The sequence below is a fragment of the Plasmodium malariae genome (assembly GCF_900090045.1).
Source record: "Plasmodium malariae genome assembly, chromosome: 13".
Lineage (NCBI taxonomy): Eukaryota > Apicomplexa > Aconoidasida > Haemosporida > Plasmodiidae > Plasmodium > Plasmodium malariae.
The window spans coordinates 1,130,569-1,155,663 of NC_041787.1; the positions used below are offsets into that span (position 1 = coordinate 1,130,569).

Here is a 25,095-nt window from a genome sequence, read left to right on the forward strand (position 1 = left end):
TTGATAAGTGTAGAGTGTAACTAGCATAAATCATAAAACGGGCTGCGTGTAACTAAGTTAATATGGAGGGGTTAACATTTTATGGCACGTCAAATTAAGATTGTTTTGGGCAAAAAAAAAAAAAAAAAAGTTCAACTCCCCTCTAGCGCTCTGTAAAGATATCATATATGGCACTTAAAAACGACGCTATTAATCGACGTTCCATTTTGTTAATAGTTGCACGTATATTTCTCCATTTCGTGAAACATGTAACTTGCAACTGCCATGTTTTACTTTTATTTTATGTTCTTTACTTTAGTTTTCTTTATATTTCTCTACATTTCTTTACATTTTTCTTTACTTTTCCTTTTTTTTTTTTTTTTTTTTTTTTTTTTTTTTTTACGTTATGCTCTTAAAAGTGAACAAGCTGTGCTTACAGCTTTTACATTTCCCTTTGAATAAAAAATAGCACATCCAATGTATACTAGTTTTCTTTTCATGATTTTAATGTGTCAAATGGGACTAGAACGAATAAGTTTTCTGCACACACATAAAAAAAAAGAAAAAGAAAAAAAAAAAAAATGTTACTTTTGATATTTTCATATTTTATTACGTTTTTTTTAAATGAGGTGCTAAAACTTGTACATCATTGTATTTACTCAACAGAAAAAATTAGCAAAATGTGGTGAAGAAGAAAGAATAAAAATAAATAAAATAAAATAAAATAAGTCAGAAATTAAAAGTAATCTCTTCTGCAAAAATAAAAATATTTGTGATCTTTTTGATATTTTCAATCCTAATATAAGTAATACAAAAATGGGTTTTAATGGGTATATATATATAGTACACACATGTAAACGCACTTACATGTATGCCTTAATAAAGAGACGAGTACAAGTGTACAAGTAAATATTTGTGCCTATGTAAACGTATGCATATAAGAGCTTATGTAAGTCAGATCATTTACACGCATAATAAGTATACGTATGTGTATAATGTGTTACATATGCATCGCCAGGCAATTTTTTAATTCATCCTTTTAAGGAAAAAAATTAAGTAAAAAAGGGAAAAATATAATAAAATGAATAAGTATAATAAAATGAATAAGTAAAATAAAATAAACAAGTATAAGTATAATAAAATGAATAAGTATAATAAAATAAACAAGTATAATAAAATGAATAAGTATAATAAAATAAACAAGTAAAGGTATAATAAAATAAACAAGTAAAAGTATAATAAAATAAACGAGTAAAAGTATAATTAAATAAATGAGCAAAAGTATAATAAAATAAACAAGTAAAAGTATAATAAAATAAACAAGTAAAAGTATAATTAAATAAATGAACAAAAGTATAATTAAATAAATGAGCAAAAGTATAATAAAATAATTAAGTAAAAATATAAAGTAATAAAACAGCATAGTAGCACTAACAACGAAATTGAGGTACACTGTGACAAACTATGACAAGTAGTGGCAAGGATTGAAGATGCTTACAAAGGAGGGGAAATTTTCAAAAAATCGCTTAAATAAAATCAACAGTAAGCCCCGAAAATTCGCGTTAGGCTAAAGTTGTTCCTGTAACTGGAATCGCTTCACAGGAAGAACTCTTCTCCTTGTGTCTCACCTGGCCCCCTCCTGTGTTTGTGTGTACATAAGGAAATACGTCGAAAATGGTGTTGCGAAGGTGCAAAAATGCCAACAAAAATGTTGGAAGAAATAGCGCAAAAGCTGGCATTAACATTAGCAGCAGTAATAATAATAATTATAATAGCAGTGCAGTAAAGAGAGGTGTAGGAACCAACGAGCGAAAAAACTTTATAGCAGGGGAATCATTAAACATAAAAAAAAAGAGAAAAGTAAGAAAGTATCATGAAAAACTTCCTGATTTTTCTTGTTTAAAAAAATTAATTTATGAACAGAAGAAGAAAGATAATTTTTGCAATTTATTTTCCTTTAATGATCCAGGTATAAAAGAAAAAATTGATAAATTTAACAAAATAATTGAAAACAGACAAAAACATTATAATATTGAAACGAAGGAAGAGGATGAGTTGTATAAACATTTTTGTGAAACGTCCACCTTTGGATATACATTTATTGATAAGGCTCCAAATTTTGGAAATCATGAAGATATTGAAGATTTGGTTCAGCATGACGAACAAGAGGAAAATGAAGATGATGCTTTGGAGGAAGTCCACGAAAAGAGGAAAGCAAACCAGAAGTATGTCAATAGTGGCGTGGGTAGCGGTGTTAGTGGTGTTAGAGGTGTGGACATCGGTGGTGGTCTTGGTAATAATAACAATAGTAGTAATAATATTAGGAGGGCGTATAAAGGCAAGGGAGAAAATATTTTTAGCAAGCAAGGAATCATAGATATAAAAAAGAAAGACATGATACTAGATCAACTTAAGTTAAAGTTTGACGAGTTTAAAATAGATATGGTAACCATTCCACAAAAACCTATTCATTTTATTGACGAAAACGGGAAGGAGAAAAAGAAGCTTTTTATTTTTAACATAAATAATAATAAAAAGAAGAATGAAAAGAAGAGAATTCAAATTGTATATGACCATCACGACGGGAAAAAGAAAAAGGGAAAAGCCAGAGCATTGGGGAGGGGTCCTGATGATGACGGTAAGAACGACTATGACAAAGGAAACAGCGACAACAGAATTAACGATAGCAATAATGGAAACAAAAACGACGATACCGATTCGGCATTCTTTTCCGATGGCGAAGATGTGGTAAGCCTGGTGAATAAAATCAACGATCAGAAGGAGTCTTACTTGTACTTCGTTGTGAAGGATAACGAACTGCTGTTAAACAAAAATAATGACTATTTTAGCATAATGATGCATTACCTATGTGAGGGAACTACAAATGTAAACATTCAAATATTATATTATTTAATTATGAAACCACCAAATATGGATTTATTGTTGTACCTAATTTTAACGTATTATAAATTTCCTTTTCTTGATATATTAGAACAATATGAAAATATGTCTATTCATAATATTGTTGAAAGCTCCTTTGAAGAAATTTCTTTATATGATTATTATTATTATTTCTTTAACATTTTAGAAATATCACATGAACAATATTATATGGCTTTAGAATTATTTAACGGAATGAAATTTCTATTAAATAAATATAATTTTTTTTTAAGTAGAATGCATAAAAACTCTATTTTTTCCAAAGCGAAATTTGTCCTAGGTATGGGTGAAATTCAGGGTGTTAAGGATATATTCTTGACTAATGAATTGCGTAAAGTGAAGAAACAAAATTTAAAAAGGAGAACCTGCAAAGGGATAGAAGGACACACCCACGAAGAACGACAGGAACGCGAAGAACAGGAAGAAAAAAGCGACAACAGTCAGGACGATAGCACAAGAGGGGGATCAGAACCAAGGAGTTCAGAGGACTGCGTACCCACTGGAGGAACAGATAATATGGGGGAAAGGACAACGATCCGCGGTAAGGGAAAGACAGACAAGAAGAAAAGAGGCAAAGGAAATGACGATATGAGGAAGGGAAACTGTTGTGACGATGGGGGTATGAGCCTGAGGAGGAAGAACGGTACCCTGCAGTATATTCTGAACACAAAACTGGACTTCATAAACTACCAGCAGATAAATTTCTTCAACGAAACGCATTGGGACGTGATAGAAAACTATTACCACCTGAACAATTTAGACAAACTAGTTTATTTTACAAAAGATTTGTATTATAAGTTTACGAAGAAAAATATTTACCGTAAGCTAAACGAAATAACATGTGAGCAAAAACATTTTGACAAAATACAGATAATTGAATACTGTAAAAAGAAAATACCCCCCTACAACAACAATGTAAAGTTTATGAATTTTTTGGGAGTGTACTCTCATTCGTTTATATGGCAAATTTATTGCATGCAGTTGGAGCTGTTCTGCGTGCTCAAGTTTAAACGAATCGCCTGGGATGTGTTCACACCCGGAGGGGTTAGTGGCGGGATTAGAAGCAGGGTTAGCAATCTAATGGAAAAGAAACAGACCTACGACCAGCGAGGCAGCACAAGTAGCAGTGACCTTCTCCCCCCCATTATGTCAAGTCGGAATTACAACTCAGTAGAGGGGGAGGCTGCGAAGGTTGAGGATAGTGCATACACTGCGGTTGGTGCAGATGCTTCTAACGCTTCGAACGCTACGAATGTTACGAACGCGACGAACACTGATGAATGGGAAGACACAATGCAGTTGTTCTGCAGAAAGAGGGAAGCAGAATTCCATGTAAACACATCCAGAATAGTTGAAGAAAAACGCAGGCTTACACATCCCCCAATTTTGAAAAATATAGAAAAGGAAATAAATAATGCCTTGCATATATTTAAAATGGACGTTAAGGAAAAAAAAATAGAAAATTTACTTTTTCCCATATCGGTAGAAATACATAAAAAATTTATTGAAAAAACAAAATATATAAATGGGACCTCATTAAATGAATTTATTTATAGTGAATTTTTATCAGGAATTGATTTAAAACTAAGAGTATTTAAATTAAAATGTATAATGGTAAAAATCATTAAAATAATATTACCCTTTTTAAATTTCAATACTCTTATTATACTTAAATGTTCACGCATATTTCTTAAGGAAGACAATTTAATAGTAAATTCTGGAATCCCTTTAGGTCTGTTGACAAATAAAACTTTATATTTTCTTTTATCTAAAATTGATGAAACTATAGCCACCAAAACGTATAGCAAAACCATTTTTCATTACATGCCCCCAGAGATAAGGGCAGGGCTTGAATGGATGAAAGGGGGGGGAATCACCAACGATGAGGAAAGTGCAGGAACGCATGAGGATATAAATTGGTACTTAAATAGAGATTCAAACGATAAAGCACACACCATTTCACATAAGAGTCCACAGGATAACCGCAATGTCTTCCTCTTCGAGGATAAGACAAAACTGCAAAAGGCGTACTCGTACATGATTGGAAAAATATTTGAAGAGACTTTAATAGACACATTCACAGGGGATAAATTTGACTATCTGAACTTTGATGAGGAGATTAAAAATTTTTTGGCATGCTGTCTTGAAGAAGATGTAGATAAAAGAGAAACACTTGAAAATCTGTTAAAACATAAATGTTTTTCGGATTGCTTTGATTTATATATAAATATTTATGATGATAATATTAATTCTTATAAGAATGATAAAGAAAAAGCTATTAGATTGAAAGACTTAAATTACATTAATAATTTCGATTATAATATTTTTACTATTCCTTCCGATCATTCCTGTCGACCTGCCTCCTCTTCTGGATCCAGACAGTTCAACACATCCAGTCAGTACTCCTTATCAAATTCGTAGGTATCAACTTGCTAAAAATTTCATTTCGGTTGGAAAAGAGTTCCATAGTGGAGAAGCACTAATGGTGCACACATATATACATACACATATGCAACACATCCTTCATGCAATGTCTATTTAATTTACATTTACAGCATGTACACATGTTTTATGTGCACGTGTGGAAGCTACACGCGTACATGTACATTTTACGTCGCTCGTTAACTTAAAAATGGGTTTTATTTTTTTTAAAGGGAAAAGTTCGAATGTTTGCAAAATGGACAAATGGATAATGTATACACATGTATGTGCGTATGTACGTACATGCGTGTGTATGTATGCACGTGTATATACGTATTCGCACCTACTGCTTACACTTTTTCAAGAAACCATGAATTAGTCCAAAATAAACTCAATGCTGGGATTTACTTTTAATCAAATAGGGAAATAATATATCAATGCACCTCTGCAAATTTTCATAACTTTTTCCTCCAGTTAGGGTTATATTACCGGTCGAGAATATACTAGCCGAAACAATGTCCACTTTACTCTTACCACTGTCTATATTATTGTTTGCATTACACCAGGCATACGTGCTCTCATTTTGCTTCGAATAAAAAGAAACGCGCGTACGCATGGGTTAGAAGCGGCATAGAATAGAAGTAGTACGGGTTAGAAGGGGCATTTGAGAAGCTTAGAAAAAAAATACGGAGGAAAGCAGAAGGATGGGACAAAGACAGACGCAGATTGACGAAAAACACAAACGAAAGTGTAAAGGCAAAGTTCGGTTACCTCCTTCCTTTCAGATAAATTTTTTTTGTCCTCATTTGTCAGCGCAATTTTCACTTTGCATGCAGGAAATACGTTGGGATCATAGTCCACCTAATAATAAATCGAAGTTCACGGAAAGGATGAAAAAAACGTTATATACGTTTTATACATGTAACATGTGACAAGCCCCTATTATTACGGGCATACGCACGAACAAGTGTATGTACTGACACTCTTATACACAAACACATGTATGCGTTTATATGTTGTATGTGTTTATATATATCCTCGAGTGAACTTACGCTTTTGTAATACTGCGCAAAGAGAGGTAGAACAATTGAGAAGCCCACATTATACACAGCTAAGATGTTTGCAATAGTTATTTTTTTTAGTTTTATATTTTTAAAATTTAATTGTTTTAATTTTTTTTCGACTTTTTTCATAGCAATTTTACAAGCTTCGATCGAATTATTGCCTGTGCATATAATTTTCCCATTCGAAAAAATAGACACATTTATAACTAGCTTTTCAGTTACGTCTTTGTAATTTTCATTGATTTTTTCGATAACAGAATTAATGTAATTGCTTTCACCAGAAATATGGTCATTCCTTGCAGAAACCTCTGCATTGGAGCTTGAGGCTATATTTGCTGTGCTGCTAACATGTACAGAGTCAGGCATACTACATTTTCCTTCATCAATGGGAAAAGAAGTATTCCCCCCAGAAGGCATATCACAGTTATTACTTACTTCCTTACAATTATTATCTACCCCCTTATATGAACTATCTTCCGGCTTATTAATCTCCACCTCTATACCCTGTTGCTCCTTTTTTCTTTTATTTTTAACATAATTTACATATTTATGTACAGTCTTTAAACTCACTGGAACATCAATGCGCATGCACTTGAACTCCCTCGGGTTATATATGCAATTTGAAAAGTATTTATATATGCTATCTAAGTTTAAAGATGAACACAATATTGCATTCATCGAAATGTTATGAACGCTCATGCTATTTTCATTTTTAACAAATATATTTTGAGATTCGTTGTTATTTAATTTTGACCTTTTCAAGGGCTGCGACATTTTCATTGAGACAGGGACTATAATATGATGCCACACTTTTTTTTTTTTTTTTTTTTTTTATAAGTTTTTTTATCTTGTCTATGTTTTTTTATCTTTTCTATGTTTTTTTATCTTTTCTATGTTTTTTTATCTTTTCCATGTTTTTTTATCATTTATATATATATTTATCTTTTATATATATATTTATCTTTATATATATATTTATCCTTTATATATATATTTATTTTATATATATATTTATCTTTATATATATATTTATCTTTTATATATATATTTATCCTTTATATATATATTTATCTTTTATATATATATTTATCTTTTATATATATATATTTATCTTTTATATATATGTTTATCTTTTATTTATTTTTTTTTATTTAAATAACTCCTTATTCCGTAGAAAAAAACAGCTTACTCTTTTCCGATGTAACTGCTTATTATGGGGAATAATCGACGGCTTCACTTTATTATAACAGTGTTATAATTTCTTGGCCATTTTCCTTTGGCTGTTGTTCATTTTTTACATATAAAAGAACAAGAAAAAAAAAAAAGCTTTTAAAAATGAACTTTTACAAAAAAACTTTAACGAACAAACTGTAGCGAACAAACTGTAGCGAACAAATTATTATGAATAAACTTTTACAAATAAACTTCTAAGAAATAAACTTCTAAGAAATAAACTTTTTTTTATAATGATTATTTTTGCGAACGTAATACTAAACCTTGTTTTAAATTGTTTTCGTTTTGACATACAAAATAATAAGAAATTTATTGGAAAAAAATACTCATACATTACTTACATATATATGTGCGCATTCTTATATGTACGTACATATATATGCAATTCATGAATATATAACAATTGTACGTATATATTTAATTGCACGTATATTTCAATGTACAAATAAACCAGTAACTACATAGCAGCCCCATGCACTACTGGCACATGTGTCGAGGTTTTCTCAAATAATCGGTAACAGCGTCTTTGTACTTTTAATAGTAATTAAAATCTTAATTTGGAGAAGACGAAAAGGAAAAAAAAAAAAAAAAAAAAGAAATAACCCTTTAAAGGAAGTCTTAATAAACAAAAAAAATATATCATATCTTCTTTAATATGTGGCTCAAAAAAAAAAAATCAAGTTGTTTTAAATGAACACTAAAAAGTTTAAGTTCAGATGGATAACCGTACTCATATGTATACATATATGTATATATATATTTATGTATATACTCATGTAAGAACAGCTTTAAATTTAATTATATTTTTTTTCCTCATTCCGTAAAACACTTTAGAAAAGTATGAACAACATATATAAATTTAGTTAAAGCACAAGTGGTTATAATTTTGTAGCTTCTTTAATAATTATGTTTTTTCAAGCGATGGAATAAAATAGTAAGCAATATGGTTAAGGAAAATATTAGATACGGTAAAATTGGATATACAATAAGTTCTAAGTGTGAACCTAATTTTCTTTTCTTTTGAGAAAGAGAAAAAATGCTTGGAGCTGAACGTGAATGCTTTTTCTTTTCGTTCCTGTGCTATGTATATGAACATAAAAACATGCGTACTTGAAATTGCACATAAACGGGTATATATATATATATATATATTTGTACATGCGTGAGGACATTTTTAAACATTTCAGGGGAGGTCGTTCTATTTTAATCTTATTTGTGCTTAAAATTCACATTGTCTCTTCTTTTTTATTTTATTTTTTCTTTATTTTTTCTTTTACTTTTTCTTTATTTTTTCTTTTACTTTTACTTTTTCTTTATTTTTTCTTTTATTTTTTCTTTATTTTTTCTTTTATTTTTTCTTTTACTTTTTCTTTTACTTTTACTTTTTTTTTTTTTTTTAAATTTCACCTGGCTTTTTTGCGAATAAATTTATATCGTTCACTCATTTCCAATTTTTTTTACAACACACGAAGTAAATGAAAATGTATTTTGAAAAAAAAAAAAGAAAAAAAGTAATAAATAAAAGAATAGAAAAGAAGAAATGAATAAATGAAAAATTGAAAAAATGAAGAAGTGAAGAAGTGAAGAAGTGAAGAAGTGAAGAAGTAAAGGAGCGAAGAAGTGAAGAAGTAAAGGAGCGAAGAAACGAAGAAATAAGTATATGTGCAAACGAACAAATAAGTATGTGCAAACGAACAAATAAGTATGTGCAAACGAACAAATAAGTATGTGCAAACGAACAATAAATGTGCAAACGAACAAATAAGTATGTGCAAACGAACAAATAAGTATGTGCAGAACAGAACAAATAAGTATGTGCAAACGAACAAATAAGTATGTGCAAACGAACAAATAAAGTGCAAACGAACATGTGCAAACGAACGAGCTAATATACTAATGAACAAAAAAAAAAAAAAATAAGCGAATAAGCCATTGAACGTATAAAATAATATATGTACCAGTTCTTTTACTACATAAAATTTAAATCCTAAAGAAAGTTCTTTTTTTTTTCTTTTTTTAAAATGCATAGACCCCGATATATAGAAAAATATAATTAAAAACTTTATATATACGGAGGAGGTGTGTATATGAAAAATTGTGCTAATATTACAGCAAAAACTTCCCATAGGAAAAGAAGGTGAAGTCATGTAATTGCCTTTTTTATATACTATGTGCTAAAAGGAAACGACTGTTTTGTGAAAGAAAAATAATGATTTATATGGCAAATCGTGAGACTAAGCTAAAATAAAAAATGATTAAAAAAAAAAAAAAAAAAAAAACAATTCAGCCAACCAATAAATAAAAAAAATAAATAAATAAAGGAACATAAAATAACATAAACATAAAAATTAGATAAAATAAGGTAAAATAAGATGAAATAGGATGATATAAGAGATGAAATAAGATAGAATAAGATAGAATAAGATAAAATAAGATAGAATAAGATAGAATAAGATAGAATAAGATAAAATAATATAAAATAAGATAAAATAAGATAAAATAAGATAGAATAAGATAGAATAAGATAAAATAAGATAAAATAAGATAAAATAAGATAAAATAAGATAAAATAAGATAGAATAAGATAGAATAAGATAAAATAAGATAAAATAAGATAAATTAAGATAGAATAAAATACACTCAACTTCATACACCTTAGAATATATTTGTTTCAAAATGGAACAGAATGAAGATTCTGAGGAGGAAAGTGAAGAAGCAGCAGCAGGAACGACAACAGACGTACAATGTGTAAGGGGTGAAGCAATCATGGATACGTGTGCGCAGGGAAAAGAAAATGATGGAAGTTTATTAGGAAAATTAAATTGCATAAACATAGAAAAAGACCATGTAATAGATATAGAAAGTAAAATAAAAAAAATATTGGAAAATTGTGAAAATTGTAAAAAATATAAAAAATATCAAAATTATGAAAATTCTGGAAAAGCTGAAGAACGAGGGGGAAAGGCAGAAAAGACGGAAAACATATTCGAAAAGGAAAATAGTAACAACTTATGTACATACGAAGGCATAAGTAAAAATGATTTTTCACTCCCCATTTTTTTCCCTTCAAGTAAAGATGATAATAACAAAAACTGTAATGCATGTAACTATTGTGAGGATGTATGTTTTTCTATGATATGTAAAAAGTGCAAAATAAAAAGAAAAAGTTTATACAGAAAGTATAAAAAATATAAAAAACACAATTTAAGAATTTGTCAAAATGAAATGAAATTAGCTATGCAATTGAAAAAAAAGGCTCGTGAAATCTTACTGTCCATTCGTCATCAGAAAATGGAAGAACAAATGAGCAAAGGGGATGGGGGAGAAGGTAAAGAAAGAGTTGATAAGACATTAACAAAAGGTAGTAAAAAAACATATCACTCAACTCCCCAAGGTAATGATAAAAATTACAAGCATTTAATTTTAAGCACAGAAGAAGAAAACACAAATAATAATATCAACACTAAGGACGATAAATATAATGCACTAAATGCTCTTATCAGTAGAAGTAAGAGTACAACAAATTCGGAAGGTGAAAATGAAAAAAATTTTTTTACATATTATAACTACATAAAATATAAAGAATATTTTACAGAATGTGAAATAAAAAGGCATTGTCAAGTAAATGATTGTTGGGTTGTTGCAAATCAAAACGTTTATGACGTAACAACAATTCTAAATCATCACCCAGGTGGTAATAATTGTATTTTAAATAAAGCAGGTCGTGATGTTTCAGTTGATTATTTCTATCATTCAAAATATGCTCAAAAGAAATTTTGGGAACCATTAAAAATAGGAAAAGTTATAACATGTACAAAAGAAATTGCTGAGGAAAAAAAAAAAAAAAAAAGCCTCAATTCTGTCATAAAAAATAAGTGTTCCTTGATGTAGTTTTTTCTTTCAAACACATTTCAACACATATCTCTGTTGTTATACATTTATATAGGTAATTAATTGGACGTACGTAAATCGTATGATTTTTTTTTTTTTTTTTTTTTCGTTTTTTTTTCAAATTGTATTTTGCGCACTCTTCGTATATTTTGTGTTCTTAGCGCATACTTTGTATTTTTTGCATATTTGGTAATCTCGTCAATTTTTTTAATTTTTTTTTTTTTTATGACGTTAAGCTAATAGGCGCTTTATTTGTAATTATGGCAAAATAAAACTCCTCCGAGTTAACGGCAGAGCTGTAACGATATAACTCCTGTATATGTAGTGGATTGGGCATTACTGCTCATATTTGGGCACGTTTATGTGTACATATACATATACATATACATATATTTATTTATTTATTTACACACGTGTGCAATTCCCCGTTCATCTCTTATCCAAACTGCATTACATGATTGCGTTCCTTTTTATGATGTATTTTCTAAGTAATGCATTATTACCTAGTTTATACAAATAAAAATAGAAAATTTTTATTTATTCTATACTTCATGTTTAAAAATTTTTGACAGTTTTTATGCTCTGCATTTTACCCCCATTTAGCATCATCCCACTCATGTGTGTATGTTTGAGAGCATAAATATATGTGCACATGTATGTACTTACATGATCATACATGCACACACATGCATACATATGTACATACATATATGATGACACTCATTTTTCTGTTTTTATTCCTCAGCTTAAAATAATAAGCCTTACTTATAACTAACCCAAAATTATATATTCAACAAATATTCCAGTCTAGCCCTTTCAAAGTACATTAACTCCAACTTTCTTTTTGTTACATGATCCGTTATATACCCTCTGAAAAAGTTGTATGTTCTTATTCTGTTGCTTCTATTGCTTTCTTTTACCTATAACAGACAGTTTGGGGAAAAAAAAAAAAAAAATTTGATAGATGACTCACCAAAATATTTCCCTTAACATTTGTGCATACCAGTTAGCTAAATTGCAAAATAAATACAAAAAAAAAAAAAATTACCAATTTAGATCTTTCATTTTGAAGCAAATTTATGCTATCCTTAATTTTCTGTTCTTGTATTTTAAGAATTAATCTTTTCATGGCAATTCTTTTGTTTAACTCTTGGGTCCTACAAAGAGTAGAAAAAAAAAGTCAAAAATAAAAAGATAAACACTGAAATTGTCATTTTTTTTTTGTCTTTTCAAAAAACTTAGAAAAGTATCTACTTTCTTTTTATGACCTTTCCTCTTGGCATTCAGATTGTATCCCGGTAGGCTTATGCAAAATTCGGACACCTGATTCAATCTATGAAAAAAACGGAAAGAAAATTATACGCAGAAATTACACTTAGGGTATATTTACATTTACTCCGTTATTTGCTTCCTTTTTTTTTTTTTTTTTTTTTTTTTTTTTGGTAAGCTTACCTTGTTGACATTTTGTCCCCCTGGTTTACTCGACCTGAATGTAGTAACTTTCATATCTTTCGAATTAATTTTGTTCTTGCTTTCATTATGTTTGTGTAAAAAAATTGCAATTGTAGCAGTTGACGAGTGAATTTTAGCCTTTTAAAATAAAAATAATAATTGAAATATAAATGAACATTCGTGCAATTTTTTTTTTTTTTTTTTTTTTTTTTTTTGCTACTTTTCGTTATTCTTTGCTTGCCTTTGACTCATTTTTCGGTATCCTCTTAACTTGGTGAACTCCTCCTTCATTTTTGAAAAGATCGAACAGGCTTATATTAATTTCCTTTCCGCATTTATTTATATTTATGTTATCATTTGAACTAACCACTAAAGATTCGCTAATGTCCTAAAAAGAAGGAATATAATTTAGAACGAGCCACATAAGTGTACAAAAGTTTTTACTTTAAAAACGTTAGTATTGTAAATTATAATGTACTAGATTGAAATATTCCTTTTTTTTCTTTTTTTTTTTTTTTTACTTGAACTTTTTTAACTGTGCAGTTGTACTTTTCTGCAAAAGTTTTATATGTCTTACGAGTGGGAAGCAAAATAAAAGTAAAATAAATTAAAATAAACTTACTAATATGCATGTTAATATAAATACTAATATGCATGCTAATATTCATACTAATATGTATGTTAATATACATACTAATATGCATGTTAATATACATACTAATATGCATGTTAATATACATACTAATATGCATGTTAATATACATACTAATATGCATGCTAATATACATACTAATATGCATGTTAATATACATACTAATATGCATGCTAATATTCATACTAATATGCATACACATATACATAAACGGAAACATAACAAACAAAAAAAAGGGCAAATAACTTTACGTAGGTTTTACATAGCTCAAATTTAAAAATGATCATAATGCGTACACATATATACATGTATGCATATATATGCATATGTACATGTACGTATACATGCATATATGTGTGTGCACATATACGAATATTTCTTCTTTTCTCATCACTTTTAACAAATCCCTTGACCACGACAAGGCTTCTTCTCCCCCCACTCCGGGTCGAAACTCAATGCGTATAAGATTCTTGTTCTCAAAAAACTCATTCTCTTCTTTTTTTATAAATAAGTGAAAGACATTCCTTTTAAAAATATCCTTTTTTTTTTCTGCCGCTCTTTTTATAAAGTCTTTTTTCTTTCGGAAAAAAAAAATAAATAATTAATTAATTAAGGTTATAATATAATGAAATAAATTAAATTATGGTAAAATGTGGCAAATTTATGTAACATGAAAGGGAATAATGCAGTAAAACAAAGTTATCATTTTTTGGACTAGCAGAATTATGAATTTTGCATTTCTCTTTAACGTATGATGACCAGTCCTCTCGATATGCACAAACATACACAAACATACACACACATGCACACATGTACACACATTGTACATACGTAAATATAAGCAACAATATATTAACGCAAAAGTTCATTTCTTTGATTATATATCAAGTTGTCTACTGCATAGTAAATCTTCCATTCGCAGTTTTTACACATATAAAGCTGCATTTTAAACAAGTGCTTGTACAAAAAGATTGTTTTTTTTCTTTTTTTTTCGGTAAAATGAGATATATTTATAAGATTTACTAATGTATGGTACTTTATCTATATAAAAGTTGGATACATAAATAGGAAAACCGCATAATAAAAGGTAACCCACAAAAAGTACCCTGTTCATAATTTTAAGAGGAAAAGGGGTACGCTAATCTCTTTAAAACTTATTCGTATTCATTTGGTGCTCTCCTCTTTTATTTTTCTATTTTACGATTTTTACAGTTTTTTTATATACTTACTAATTTTTCATTGTATAATAAATTTTATTTTTATTTTTATTTTGTTTTATGTTTAATTGTGCACTTCAAATTTTTATTCCAGGCTTAATCACTTTTGAGTAGAATGCCGAATATTCGAAAATGAAAAAAAGTGTAAAATAAGCAAATACGATATATGATGCGATATTACAAAAAAAAAAAATAAAAAAGGGAGAGCGCATATGTGTATATACGCAATTGCAGTACGCAAGCGTTATGTATACATACATATGTATGTATATGTATATGTATATGTATATATATATACATATATATATATATATATATATATGCATATGTCCGCATGGCGCACCGAGAAAAAAAAAGAGCCCTTGAAAAAATATTTCTACCAAGAGAGTGCGCACAAAAAAAGTTCAATTTTATAATAGGTATAATAAGATGCCATACGCAAAAGCGCAAATTAGTTAATTATATAATGTTATTAGTGCAGGATGAATTTTATAAATATTCAAACAAGCGCATTTAAACATTCGGGTATCACAAAAAAAAAAAAAAATATTAACATACAAAATACTGATACATATAATAAAATACAAATATAATAAAATACTGAAATATAATAAATACTGATATAAAATACTGTAATAAAATACTGTAATATAATAAAATACGTATAATATAATAAAATACTGTATAATAAATACTGTATAATATAATAAAATACTGTAATATAATAAATACTGTATAATATATAAAATACTGTATAATATAATAAAATACTGTATAATATAATAAAATACGTATAATATATAGATATATATAATACTGTATAATATAAAATACTGTATAATATAATAAAATACTGTATAATATAATAAAATATGTATAATATAATAAAATACTGTATAATATAATAAAATACTGTATAATATAATAAAATACTGTATAATATAATAAAATACTGTATAATATAATAAAATACTGTATAATATAATAAAATACCGTATAATATAATAAAATACCGTATATTATAATATTTTATTATATTATATAATAAAAAAAGAGACACTAAAAAAAAAGCTTAATGTACGAATACAAATTGTCACTTTTTGGCATAAAACTGTTTTATATAATTTATTAAGGAGGATTCATTTTCAAAATTCTTTTTGATATTTAATCTTAATATATGAGTACTGTATATAATGTTCATGTGGCCCTCACTAATAACATTTGATGTTATATTCTCCACCGTGTCTTCATAGTCTTCTATATTTATGGATGTGCTTGAGTTCATCCTTTGGTTTATCTGCACATGGATGTTTATGTTGTTGTACCTCAAGAGGCCTTGCTCAAATTTGAACGTTTCAATGACCGGCGTTATTTTGCATTCGCACTGTTGGAAGCGAGATGGGGACAATGAAAAATGTAAAATGTAAAATGTAAAATGTAAAATGAAAAATGAAAAATGAAAAATGTAAAATGAAAAATGAAAAATGTAAAATGAAAAATGTAAAATGAAAAATGAAAAATGAAAAATGAAAAAACAAATAAATTAACAAGTGAGAGAATGAATGAAATAATGAATGAGAGAACATAAAAAAAATTAACAGACTAATGAGACATAAAAATGGGGGAAAATGAAAAAAAAACAAAAACAAAGCAAAACTAAACAAAACATAGCAAAACTAAACAAAACATAGCAAAACTAAACAAAACATAGCAAAACAAAATGCGCAAGTGTCAATGATTCATTATTTTGCGCATTTCACGTACCCGAATGTTCTTCTGAATCAAGTTGTTGTACAAGGAAAAAGCGTATACCAGCAACTTGTGGGCCTTGGTCGTAATAACAACACTCGGCGAGTGAAAGTCGATGGGCATGTCGGAATAATTGTTCCTTCTTACCTCCTGAAAGGAAGGGAAAAATATGTATACTCATATGTGTACGTACATGCGGGGTATGTACATACATATACTTACAGTTATATAGGTGAACATCTATGTACACTTGGGTGAATGCACAAATTGCATGAACAAGTCTGGTACATTGAAACACAAAAAAAAAAAAAAAAAAAAAAAAAGCTAGCTGCACACACACAAATATTCCATCGTTTGATGCTTGGCATTTTGCATATGTAAAAATTTAAAGTGCGCACTTGAAACATAATCTTCGAAATGGAGTCTACAAAAATCTCAAAGACAAAGTTATAAATGGTTTTGGATGAAATTTGTTCTGGGTTGGAAAAGACATCAGTTGATACACCGCCAAAGGATAATAAATTTTGTTCATCTGCTTGAGAATAGATATTAAAGACCAGAGAGAATGCAAATATTTGTTGATATTTGTTCATAAAAAAATCCCAAACAAATAAATGTTTAGCGTTATTAAAATAATTAAAAAGGTTATTTAAATAAATGATAGTTGATATTATATACTTTATAAATTTTTTATTTTTATGATTTATCATATAGTATATTTTGCAAATATTTCTCAGTCTGTCGTTTATATTATCTTTATCTTCGAATATTGCTGAGTAGAGAATTTCTAAAATGTTCTCTTCACAATTAACATCCATAAAATAAAGCAATTTTTTTAAACTCTTAAAATTCATATTTTTATCTTGAAATTGGTTATATATATAATACGTTTTTTCATCATTTTCTAGTGCAAATATGTCTTTGATTACATATATAAGAAGATCTGTAAGGGACCATTTAATAATTAACTTTTTCAAATAACCTTCAAATTTGTTAAATATATCCAATATATTGTATAAGGTAATTAGCTGATATATACAAAGAGAAATATTTACTTCTGTATATTCATTATCATTGTTGACATTATTACTATATTTATTATTACATCCATGAATGGTGAAGTATATTTTCTTTTTATCATCAACTGTCATTACATTATTATATATAATACTATTTTCTCTCTGTATAATTTTCTCTTTATCATTCTTCAAAAAATAATTTTGAAAAAAGGAAAAAGAGCTTGTTACATTTTTATTATACATATAATGTGGAATTAAATTCACATATGCTTCTGTAAGGCAAAATGGCATATACAATAGTTTATTATTTTTATCAATAAAAGTAATTCTCTGGTTAAATCTATTTAATATATTACAACGTTTCTCTTCCCCTACTGCGTTTTTCGTTTCTAATAATAAATCCTTATTATTTAATACATCCTCATTTGACTGTTTTGCTTTTTTTATATTTTTCAAGCTCCTTTTGCTATCTGTAGACAAATTATTGTTAATTGCATTCTCTCGCAAATGTACGTTATCGATGATGCCTCTTCCTTCTCTGAGCTCCTCCTTATGACCACCATTTTTCTTTTTTGATAAACCTCTTCCACATTCATCCGTGCCGCTTGTATCTCCACTGTCCTTTACTTGCCCATTTGAAGCTACTTCCTGAGGGATTCCCCTCTTGTGCTCGTACCTTCCCTTAAATTTTTTCAATTTAGAAGAGCCCCTCCTAAATAGGGAATCCAGAGAGTACCTAACACCTTGATCATTTTTTTTTTTTTTTAAAATTACATTTTTTGATAATATTTCATAATTATCATTAAAAATCATTTTCCTAATTTTTAATTTTTCATAATTTGAACAATCCATCTTATTATTTTCCTTCCCTGTTTTGTTTCTAAGTACATGCATTTTATTTATAAATTTGATGGGCAATTTTTGCAAAACATTATTGTCAGTTGTGTTATCATAATTTAATTTAGTTTTTTCTGTTAATAATTGAAAAACGAGAGGCTGGTTATAAGAAGAATATTTCTTCGATAAAACCACATGGAAATATTCAAATATATAACTATTAATAACATCATATTCATATGTACATGTGTTCATATAAAGGTATGTATTACTGTTTCTGTCAAAAGGTAGAGCCTTCGATATATTATTACTATACAATAAAACATTCAAAATATTTGTGCATTCGATAGAAGAATTAATTTTTAATTTTTGTAAAAAATTTTTAAATAAATCTCTCTGTATTACTATAGGTATTAACGGACACTTCAGCAAACACTCTGCTGTTATTTTGTGTACTCTCATGGTTTCATCGATACCACTGATATTATTAGTATTGATGTTTTCATGTTTGACATTACTAGTTCTAACGGTCGTTCCCACTTTGTTTGCTATGCCACCGGCGAGTGTTCCACCGTTTGGGGGAAAACTCTTTATACCACTGGACAGGCCGCTAGTTTTTCCATTATTTTGGCCGCCCCTTGTACCACTCTTCATTCCATTATTTAGCATGGCCCTCCCATTGCTGCAATTGTTAAGTTTACGCTTGTCAGTTCTACCAACATGTGTAGCATTACCATTATGCCTCCTTTTCACATTATGCACATTTCTAAAATCCATGTTTCCCGTACAATGATCATTTTTAATGTTATTGCTCGGAGGAAGGGAAAAGACGCCCTTATTATTATTTTCATTTACACCATAATCGTCATCACTTGCAAAGAAGTCCCTTTCCTTTACACTTCCTCTTCTATTATTATTGACTAAATTATTTTTAACCTGTGTAGCACTAGAATTTCTTAAATAAGAATTATTTGGTTTATTTGTATTTTGCTGTTTCACAAAATTAGATGCATTTTTTAAGTTATCTAAATATTCATTCGATGTGTCCCATTCTGCTGTACGATCAGACCTCCTTTTAGCACATTTTGAATCTAATTTATCTTTTAGAAATAATTTAATATCTTCAGTATTCTCTAAGAATATTTCAGAATCCTCTTTTTTATATTTTCGCATCATATTAAATCTATCGTTACATTTTACAATTTCTTTTCTATAATTATAAACAATCATATTCCTTTTCTTACTAATACTTTTTTTGTTCTTACCATTTTGTTCTTCCAACTGTTCTGGGTCCATACCCTCAATTTCGAGACTAACATTTGACATATTTGGTACGCCTGATTTATTTGCTACGCTTGGTATATTTGGTATGTTTGAATATTTTAACGTTTCTATGCTCTCACCAGTTTGATAATTAATGGTGTTAATAAAAATATACTTTAAAACTTTTAATGCGTTATTATCTACATATATGGTAAAATTATCCAAAAAGGATTTTGTGTCAATCATATTTTTTATATGCTGTAATTTCTCTTTATTTGTTTTGAATGGTTCGTGCAATAATTCGTATAGCACTAGTCCTAGGGAGAACATATCCAGCTCCTCATAATCATATTTTTTCTTATTCAAACTACTATAAAAATATTGATTATAAGAATACATGTAAAATTCTTCGTATTCTTTTGGTTTGTCACTTGTACTACTATTATGATTCCTATCATCATCCATTAATTTTTTTTTTGCATAAGTTTTCCAGTAATTTTCAAAAAAACGCCAATTCCTTTTTTTGACCTTTCCACCATGACCCGTGTTATCTTTTTCCCTCCTTCTGCTTCTCTCTCCCGCATGTTCAGAGGAACTCTCACACCCTTCCTTTGACTGCCCCTCCTTACCTTTGTCCATTCCAAACTGCGCATCAACCTTGTCTTCCCTTTTGTCACTATCACTGGCAATTTCCAGACTATTATAAAGCTCTTTCATCATACTGGAAAAGTAAGAGGACCCTCTATGGTTATACGAGTATTGATAAAAGTAAATGTAATCAATCATATCACACACACTATAATTTACAATTTTGATATGTGCCCCATACTCATCATTATCTAAGTACATATTTTGCGTATTCAAATTTTTGACATATATATTTCGCCTATGTAAATAACTTACGGATTCTAAAATTTGTCTAAACACATTCCATATAAGATACTTATTATTTTGAAAAAAATTTCTCTCAATTTCTTTTTCCAGTATTTGTCCTTTGCAATATTCGCATGGTACATATAATACTTTATATTTCTTTTCTTTTTTCTTTAGCAAATTTTCAATATATTTCACTTTTTCCATATCCTCAGAGGAATAATTGCTATTTTCATAATTATAATGTTTTGTGTTCCCTTTTTTTAAAAAAGGCAAAATTCCTTTTCTTTTGCTTAAAATTTTGTCGTATCTCTTGTCATATTCTTCTCTACTTTCATTTTCCTTAGCATGATATGTAGAAGATTCATTTTGCTTTCCCCCTGCTAATCTACGCACCTTCTGTTCGTTTGTAGTAGAATTCTTATCGTGTCTAAAATGGTCCCAGTTACCACTACCATGTAACGAATGAGCATCGTTTAAATTGTTTTCGTTTCCTTTTGGTGTGCGTGTGCTCCTGTGTGCACTTCCCTTTTTGTCTTTACGCTTTTTCCCCCGCCGTTTACCTTTTCTCTTGCCTTCACCGTTACAGACGCTGCTAGATCCACTACCACTTCTACTACCACTTCTACTACCACTTCTACCACCGCTTCTACCACCGCTTCTAACACTGCTAATCTGCTGCACTGGCTCCTCCATTTTCTTGGTAGAACCACTAAAAGAGGAAGATACAACTCGTGTCTGCTCTTCTACAAGATCGGACTTCTCTGAAGCCCTGCATAAAATTAGAATCTTCATTAACTCTATAATTTTGTGCATGTTTCCCTGTTCAATTATTTCCTCATTTAGAAGAGCCTCTTCTTCTTTTTGTATCCATGATATATGATACCTAGCTAAATATTTGTGTTGAATTTTTGATAATCTGGCTAGCTCCCTAAGAATTCTTTTTAAATTCATTTTCTGAATTATCTTGTAATGATTAATGATCTTTTTTAAACGAGCAAAATCTAAGTCATTCAGAATTTGAAATAAACTTTTTTCATTTCTTGCAATGTTCAGAATACATTTTTTTTTAGCATAATATTGGTACTCATTACAAAAATAATTAATAGATGAGAAATCAATTATTTTGTATTTACTCTTATCACTATAAGTATTATATAATATATCATTTATAAAATCTTGCAAAAGTTGTTCATTTTTTTTTTTGTTATTTTTTCCTTTTTTTTTTTTATCGTTTAAAATGTTACAAAATAGGTTATACCCCCTACTACAAAATAAAATATGGTTCAAAAAAAAAGTTAAAAAATGAAAAAGATTTAAAGTTACATATGTATAAATAACATATAAATTAGTATCTACAATATGTTTTCCTATAAGCATATTTTTGTAATAACTAATAGGTACTTTTTTAATTATATGAAAATTTTTAATATTATTGTATGAATGTTTTTTTATTATTAAACTTTGTTCAGGGTAAATTTTGGGAAGTTCATTCAAATTTAATTCCTCTTGTTCCTTTTTTTTCTTCTCATTATCACCGTTAACTATTACTCTCTTTTCACGTTTTATTCTTTTTCTACCATTCAAGTTATCACTTCCAATATAACTGTTTAAAGAGCAAAAACCTGAGATACTACTAAAATTGTGCATGTTCAAAATATAGTTCTCTTCTGTACGAGAATTAATAATACGTATAACACTACAATTGCTACTATTCTTGTTGATGTTTATGTTACCATATGTTGTATCTGCAGTATAGCATGTACCGTGCACATTGTGCAAATCGTCTATATGGTCTATATCATCCTCATAGTCTGTGTTACCCTCGTTACCCGTACCGTTTCCATCTTCCACACCGTCTAACCTTTGAGTATTCCCCTCTTGTACGTAATGAACACCAAACAATGCATCTTTATTATTAGCACATTCACGCGTATTATCATTGCTTGAGTGTTCACCCTCCTTAGAATTTAAACTATCATCTAGTCTATGATTCATTTCTTCCCATAGGCTCTTAAAACCATCACTTAACCTTATATTTAAATATTCATTTAAAAAAATACATACATCAAATAAAGTAATTCGTCCATAATTTTTTGCGCATATCATTTTTATATTTGAACTGATATAATTTGTTTGTTGCTCACTTAGTGCATTATTTGTATATATGGTTATATTTGGATACGAATAAGGGTATTTATTATCACAACAAAACAGCACTTTATATTTTGGAAAAGATGTGTCATAATTAAAAAAGATACAAAACTTTAAGCAATTATTTAAATTTATTTCATCATTCATATCAATAAGTACACTCGAACACAACTCCTTGTTCTTTTTTATAAATTCCTCCTTTCTCATCAATTCCTTCGGTAGATCGCCTTCTTTCACGTGTCTGTAAGGGGGAAGAGGCAGAAGAACATGAAGAAATATCCAGGGATACAAAGTGTACAATGAAAAGAACAAGCACGGTGTGAAAAATATGCACAGTAGGGAAAAATATGCATGGTTAGGAAAAAAAACCCTCTGTTGTTCTCCTTTTCCTTACCCAGCATTTTCTACATATATCGGGAAGTAAATATGATTAAGCGCTAAAATTTCTTCTACTTGATCCTTGTACAACTGCTTGTCTTCTTCCTCGCATCTCTTCGATTTCCCCTTCTTTTTGTTCTCTGCAAAAATGCACACATGGGGCGTAAATACATACATACATATATAAATACAAAATTATACAATATACGTGTGCACCCTCTCCAACTCACATTACACTATCACATTATTGATAGAGGAAAAGAGAAACATGTCCATTTAATGTACATTTAAAAAAAAAAAAAAAAAAAAAAAAAAGTGCACATAATTCGTAATTTTTTGTTTGTTTTTTTTTCTTCGATTTTTATAACACCATTATACTTAATATTTCTTGATTTTTTTTTTTTCCTCTTCCTATTATTTTCCCTTTCTGCAATACTCTCCTGCGGCATGTTAAAATCTTAAAAAAATTTGGAAATAATTTTTAAAAAAAAAAAAAAAAAAAAACGAAAAAGAAGGAAAAGCAAACTTCAAAACAGACTTCTTTAGAGCGATTTTTATTGAAATATTTTTGAAGAGCCTTTTTTTAAAAGGAATCTTTTTTAACATGATTCACTCATTCGTTTGCCTTTTCATCTTGCTCATTTTAAACTATGTTGAGCTTCATCTTATGCACATATATATATATATTAACATGAACGCATATGACTATGCGTATTATGCGCGTAGATTGGGATGCTCACACATTTAGAACTATATAAACAGAATATGTATGGATAAATTTATAACGTATACACTTCTTGTATATATATATATATATATATATATACATATATTTTTTTTTTTTTTTTTTCTTTTACTTTTTTTTTTAATTTTCCTTTTTTCTTTAAATGTGGTTTCTCTTAAATTATAACAACACCTACTTAATTTTACCCTTCATATATATAATCGCCGAAGCGGAAAAAAAAAAGAGAGTAAATGTATATACTACACAAAATGTAAATAATTATACCTAAATCTTCCATTATGTTCCACTAGATAATTATAATTTTTTCTTCAAATTAAAACAAAAATTTATGTTGCACTAGGTGAATTACTCCTAGAAGGAAATAAAAAGGAAAAACAAAAAAAATTAATATTAATATTAATATTAATATTGTTAGTATTAGTGTCAGTGTCAGTATTAACATTTAAGCAAAAAATAACGGCCCATTTCTTAAAAAGTGTAAAATTTTCTAAATTCATTTTTGTTTTTATAGTCAAATAATGCCTTTTTTTTTTCTTTTTTTTTTCTTTTTTTTTTTTGGGGTTCGTGTTTTTCTTTCGATATAACTTATTACGTATTTATATATATATTACAGATATACGTATTATGTATACATATACTGTTCGACGAGTTAGCGCACATTTGTAAATTATGAAGGCCTGTAATTTTATGCAGCTTCTATTTCTAATTTTTTGCGGCACAAATTTAATAGCCTCTTTTTATTTATTTTATTCCCATTGAATTACCTTAACGTGATACTTAAATAGGCTGAAAAATGGCCAAGTTTTGTATACGCACATAAGCGTATATGCATGTACAAAGATTTACATATATATTTACGCGTATATGTATATGTATATGTATATATTGTTCTTATACGTATACATATACACATATACGATATGTGGGTTCCAGTTTAATTGTCCTTTTGCCACTGTACTGATTATTTGTTTTTTATTTTTACGAATATGTGAATTCATAAAATAGGTAAATGGAAAAAAGGAAATTAATTTGATCAAGTGTAAATATTGCAAATGATGCTCCTATATATATATATATATATATGTAAATAATTCTTTTTTGTATTTTTTGGAAGTATTAGACAACATTTTACATCATAAGGGGAATTCAAAAATGCACATAAATACCATTTATTGTATATTTTTAGCTGAAGCTTTATTTATATTTTATATAAATCCTTCGTTATGTG

The 25,095-nt window shown here is 28.4% G+C and overlaps 5 protein-coding genes across 5 annotated transcripts; 2 read left to right on the forward strand and 3 right to left on the reverse strand.

Moving 5' to 3' along the window:
* Positions 1-1,653: 1,653 nt before the first annotated feature.
* On the forward strand, positions 1,654-5,340 carry PmUG01_13031200 (conserved Plasmodium protein, unknown function; the record flags this gene model as incomplete). Its single annotated transcript, XM_029007294.1, has 1 exon — positions 1,654-5,340. The coding sequence occupies one exon, from the start codon at positions 1,654-1,656 to the stop codon at positions 5,338-5,340; it is 3,687 nt and encodes a 1,228-aa protein (XP_028863698.1).
* A 391-nt stretch (positions 5,341-5,731) lies between these two features.
* PmUG01_13031300 (transcription initiation TFIID-like, putative) lies at positions 5,732-7,178 on the reverse strand (the record flags this gene model as incomplete). The annotated part of the gene is made up of 3 exons (XM_029007295.1): positions 5,732-5,926; positions 6,112-6,201; positions 6,393-7,178. The coding sequence occupies 3 exons, from the start codon at positions 7,176-7,178 to the stop codon at positions 5,732-5,734; spliced, it is 1,071 nt and encodes a 356-aa protein (XP_028863699.1).
* A 3,135-nt stretch (positions 7,179-10,313) lies between these two features.
* PmUG01_13031400 (conserved protein, unknown function) lies at positions 10,314-11,528 on the forward strand (the record flags this gene model as incomplete). Its single annotated transcript, XM_029007296.1, has 1 exon — positions 10,314-11,528. The coding sequence occupies one exon, from the start codon at positions 10,314-10,316 to the stop codon at positions 11,526-11,528; it is 1,215 nt and encodes a 404-aa protein (XP_028863700.1).
* Positions 11,529-12,310: 782 nt separating this feature from the next.
* Positions 12,311-14,577, reverse strand: PmUG01_13031500 (peptide chain release factor 1, putative; the record flags this gene model as incomplete). The annotated part of the gene is made up of 8 exons (XM_029007297.1): positions 12,311-12,448; positions 12,577-12,685; positions 12,797-12,861; positions 12,981-13,118; positions 13,222-13,368; positions 13,508-13,552; positions 14,027-14,170; positions 14,530-14,577. 8 exons carry the CDS (start codon positions 14,575-14,577, stop codon positions 12,311-12,313), a joined length of 834 nt encoding a protein of 277 aa, XP_028863701.1.
* A 1,365-nt stretch (positions 14,578-15,942) lies between these two features.
* PmUG01_13031600 (protein kinase, putative) lies at positions 15,943-23,571 on the reverse strand (the record flags this gene model as incomplete). Its single annotated transcript, XM_029007298.1, has 5 exons — positions 15,943-16,233; positions 16,614-16,748; positions 16,997-22,985; positions 23,139-23,262; positions 23,493-23,571. 5 exons carry the CDS (start codon positions 23,569-23,571, stop codon positions 15,943-15,945), a joined length of 6,618 nt encoding a protein of 2,205 aa, XP_028863702.1.
* Between the last annotated feature and the right edge of the window lie 1,524 nt (positions 23,572-25,095).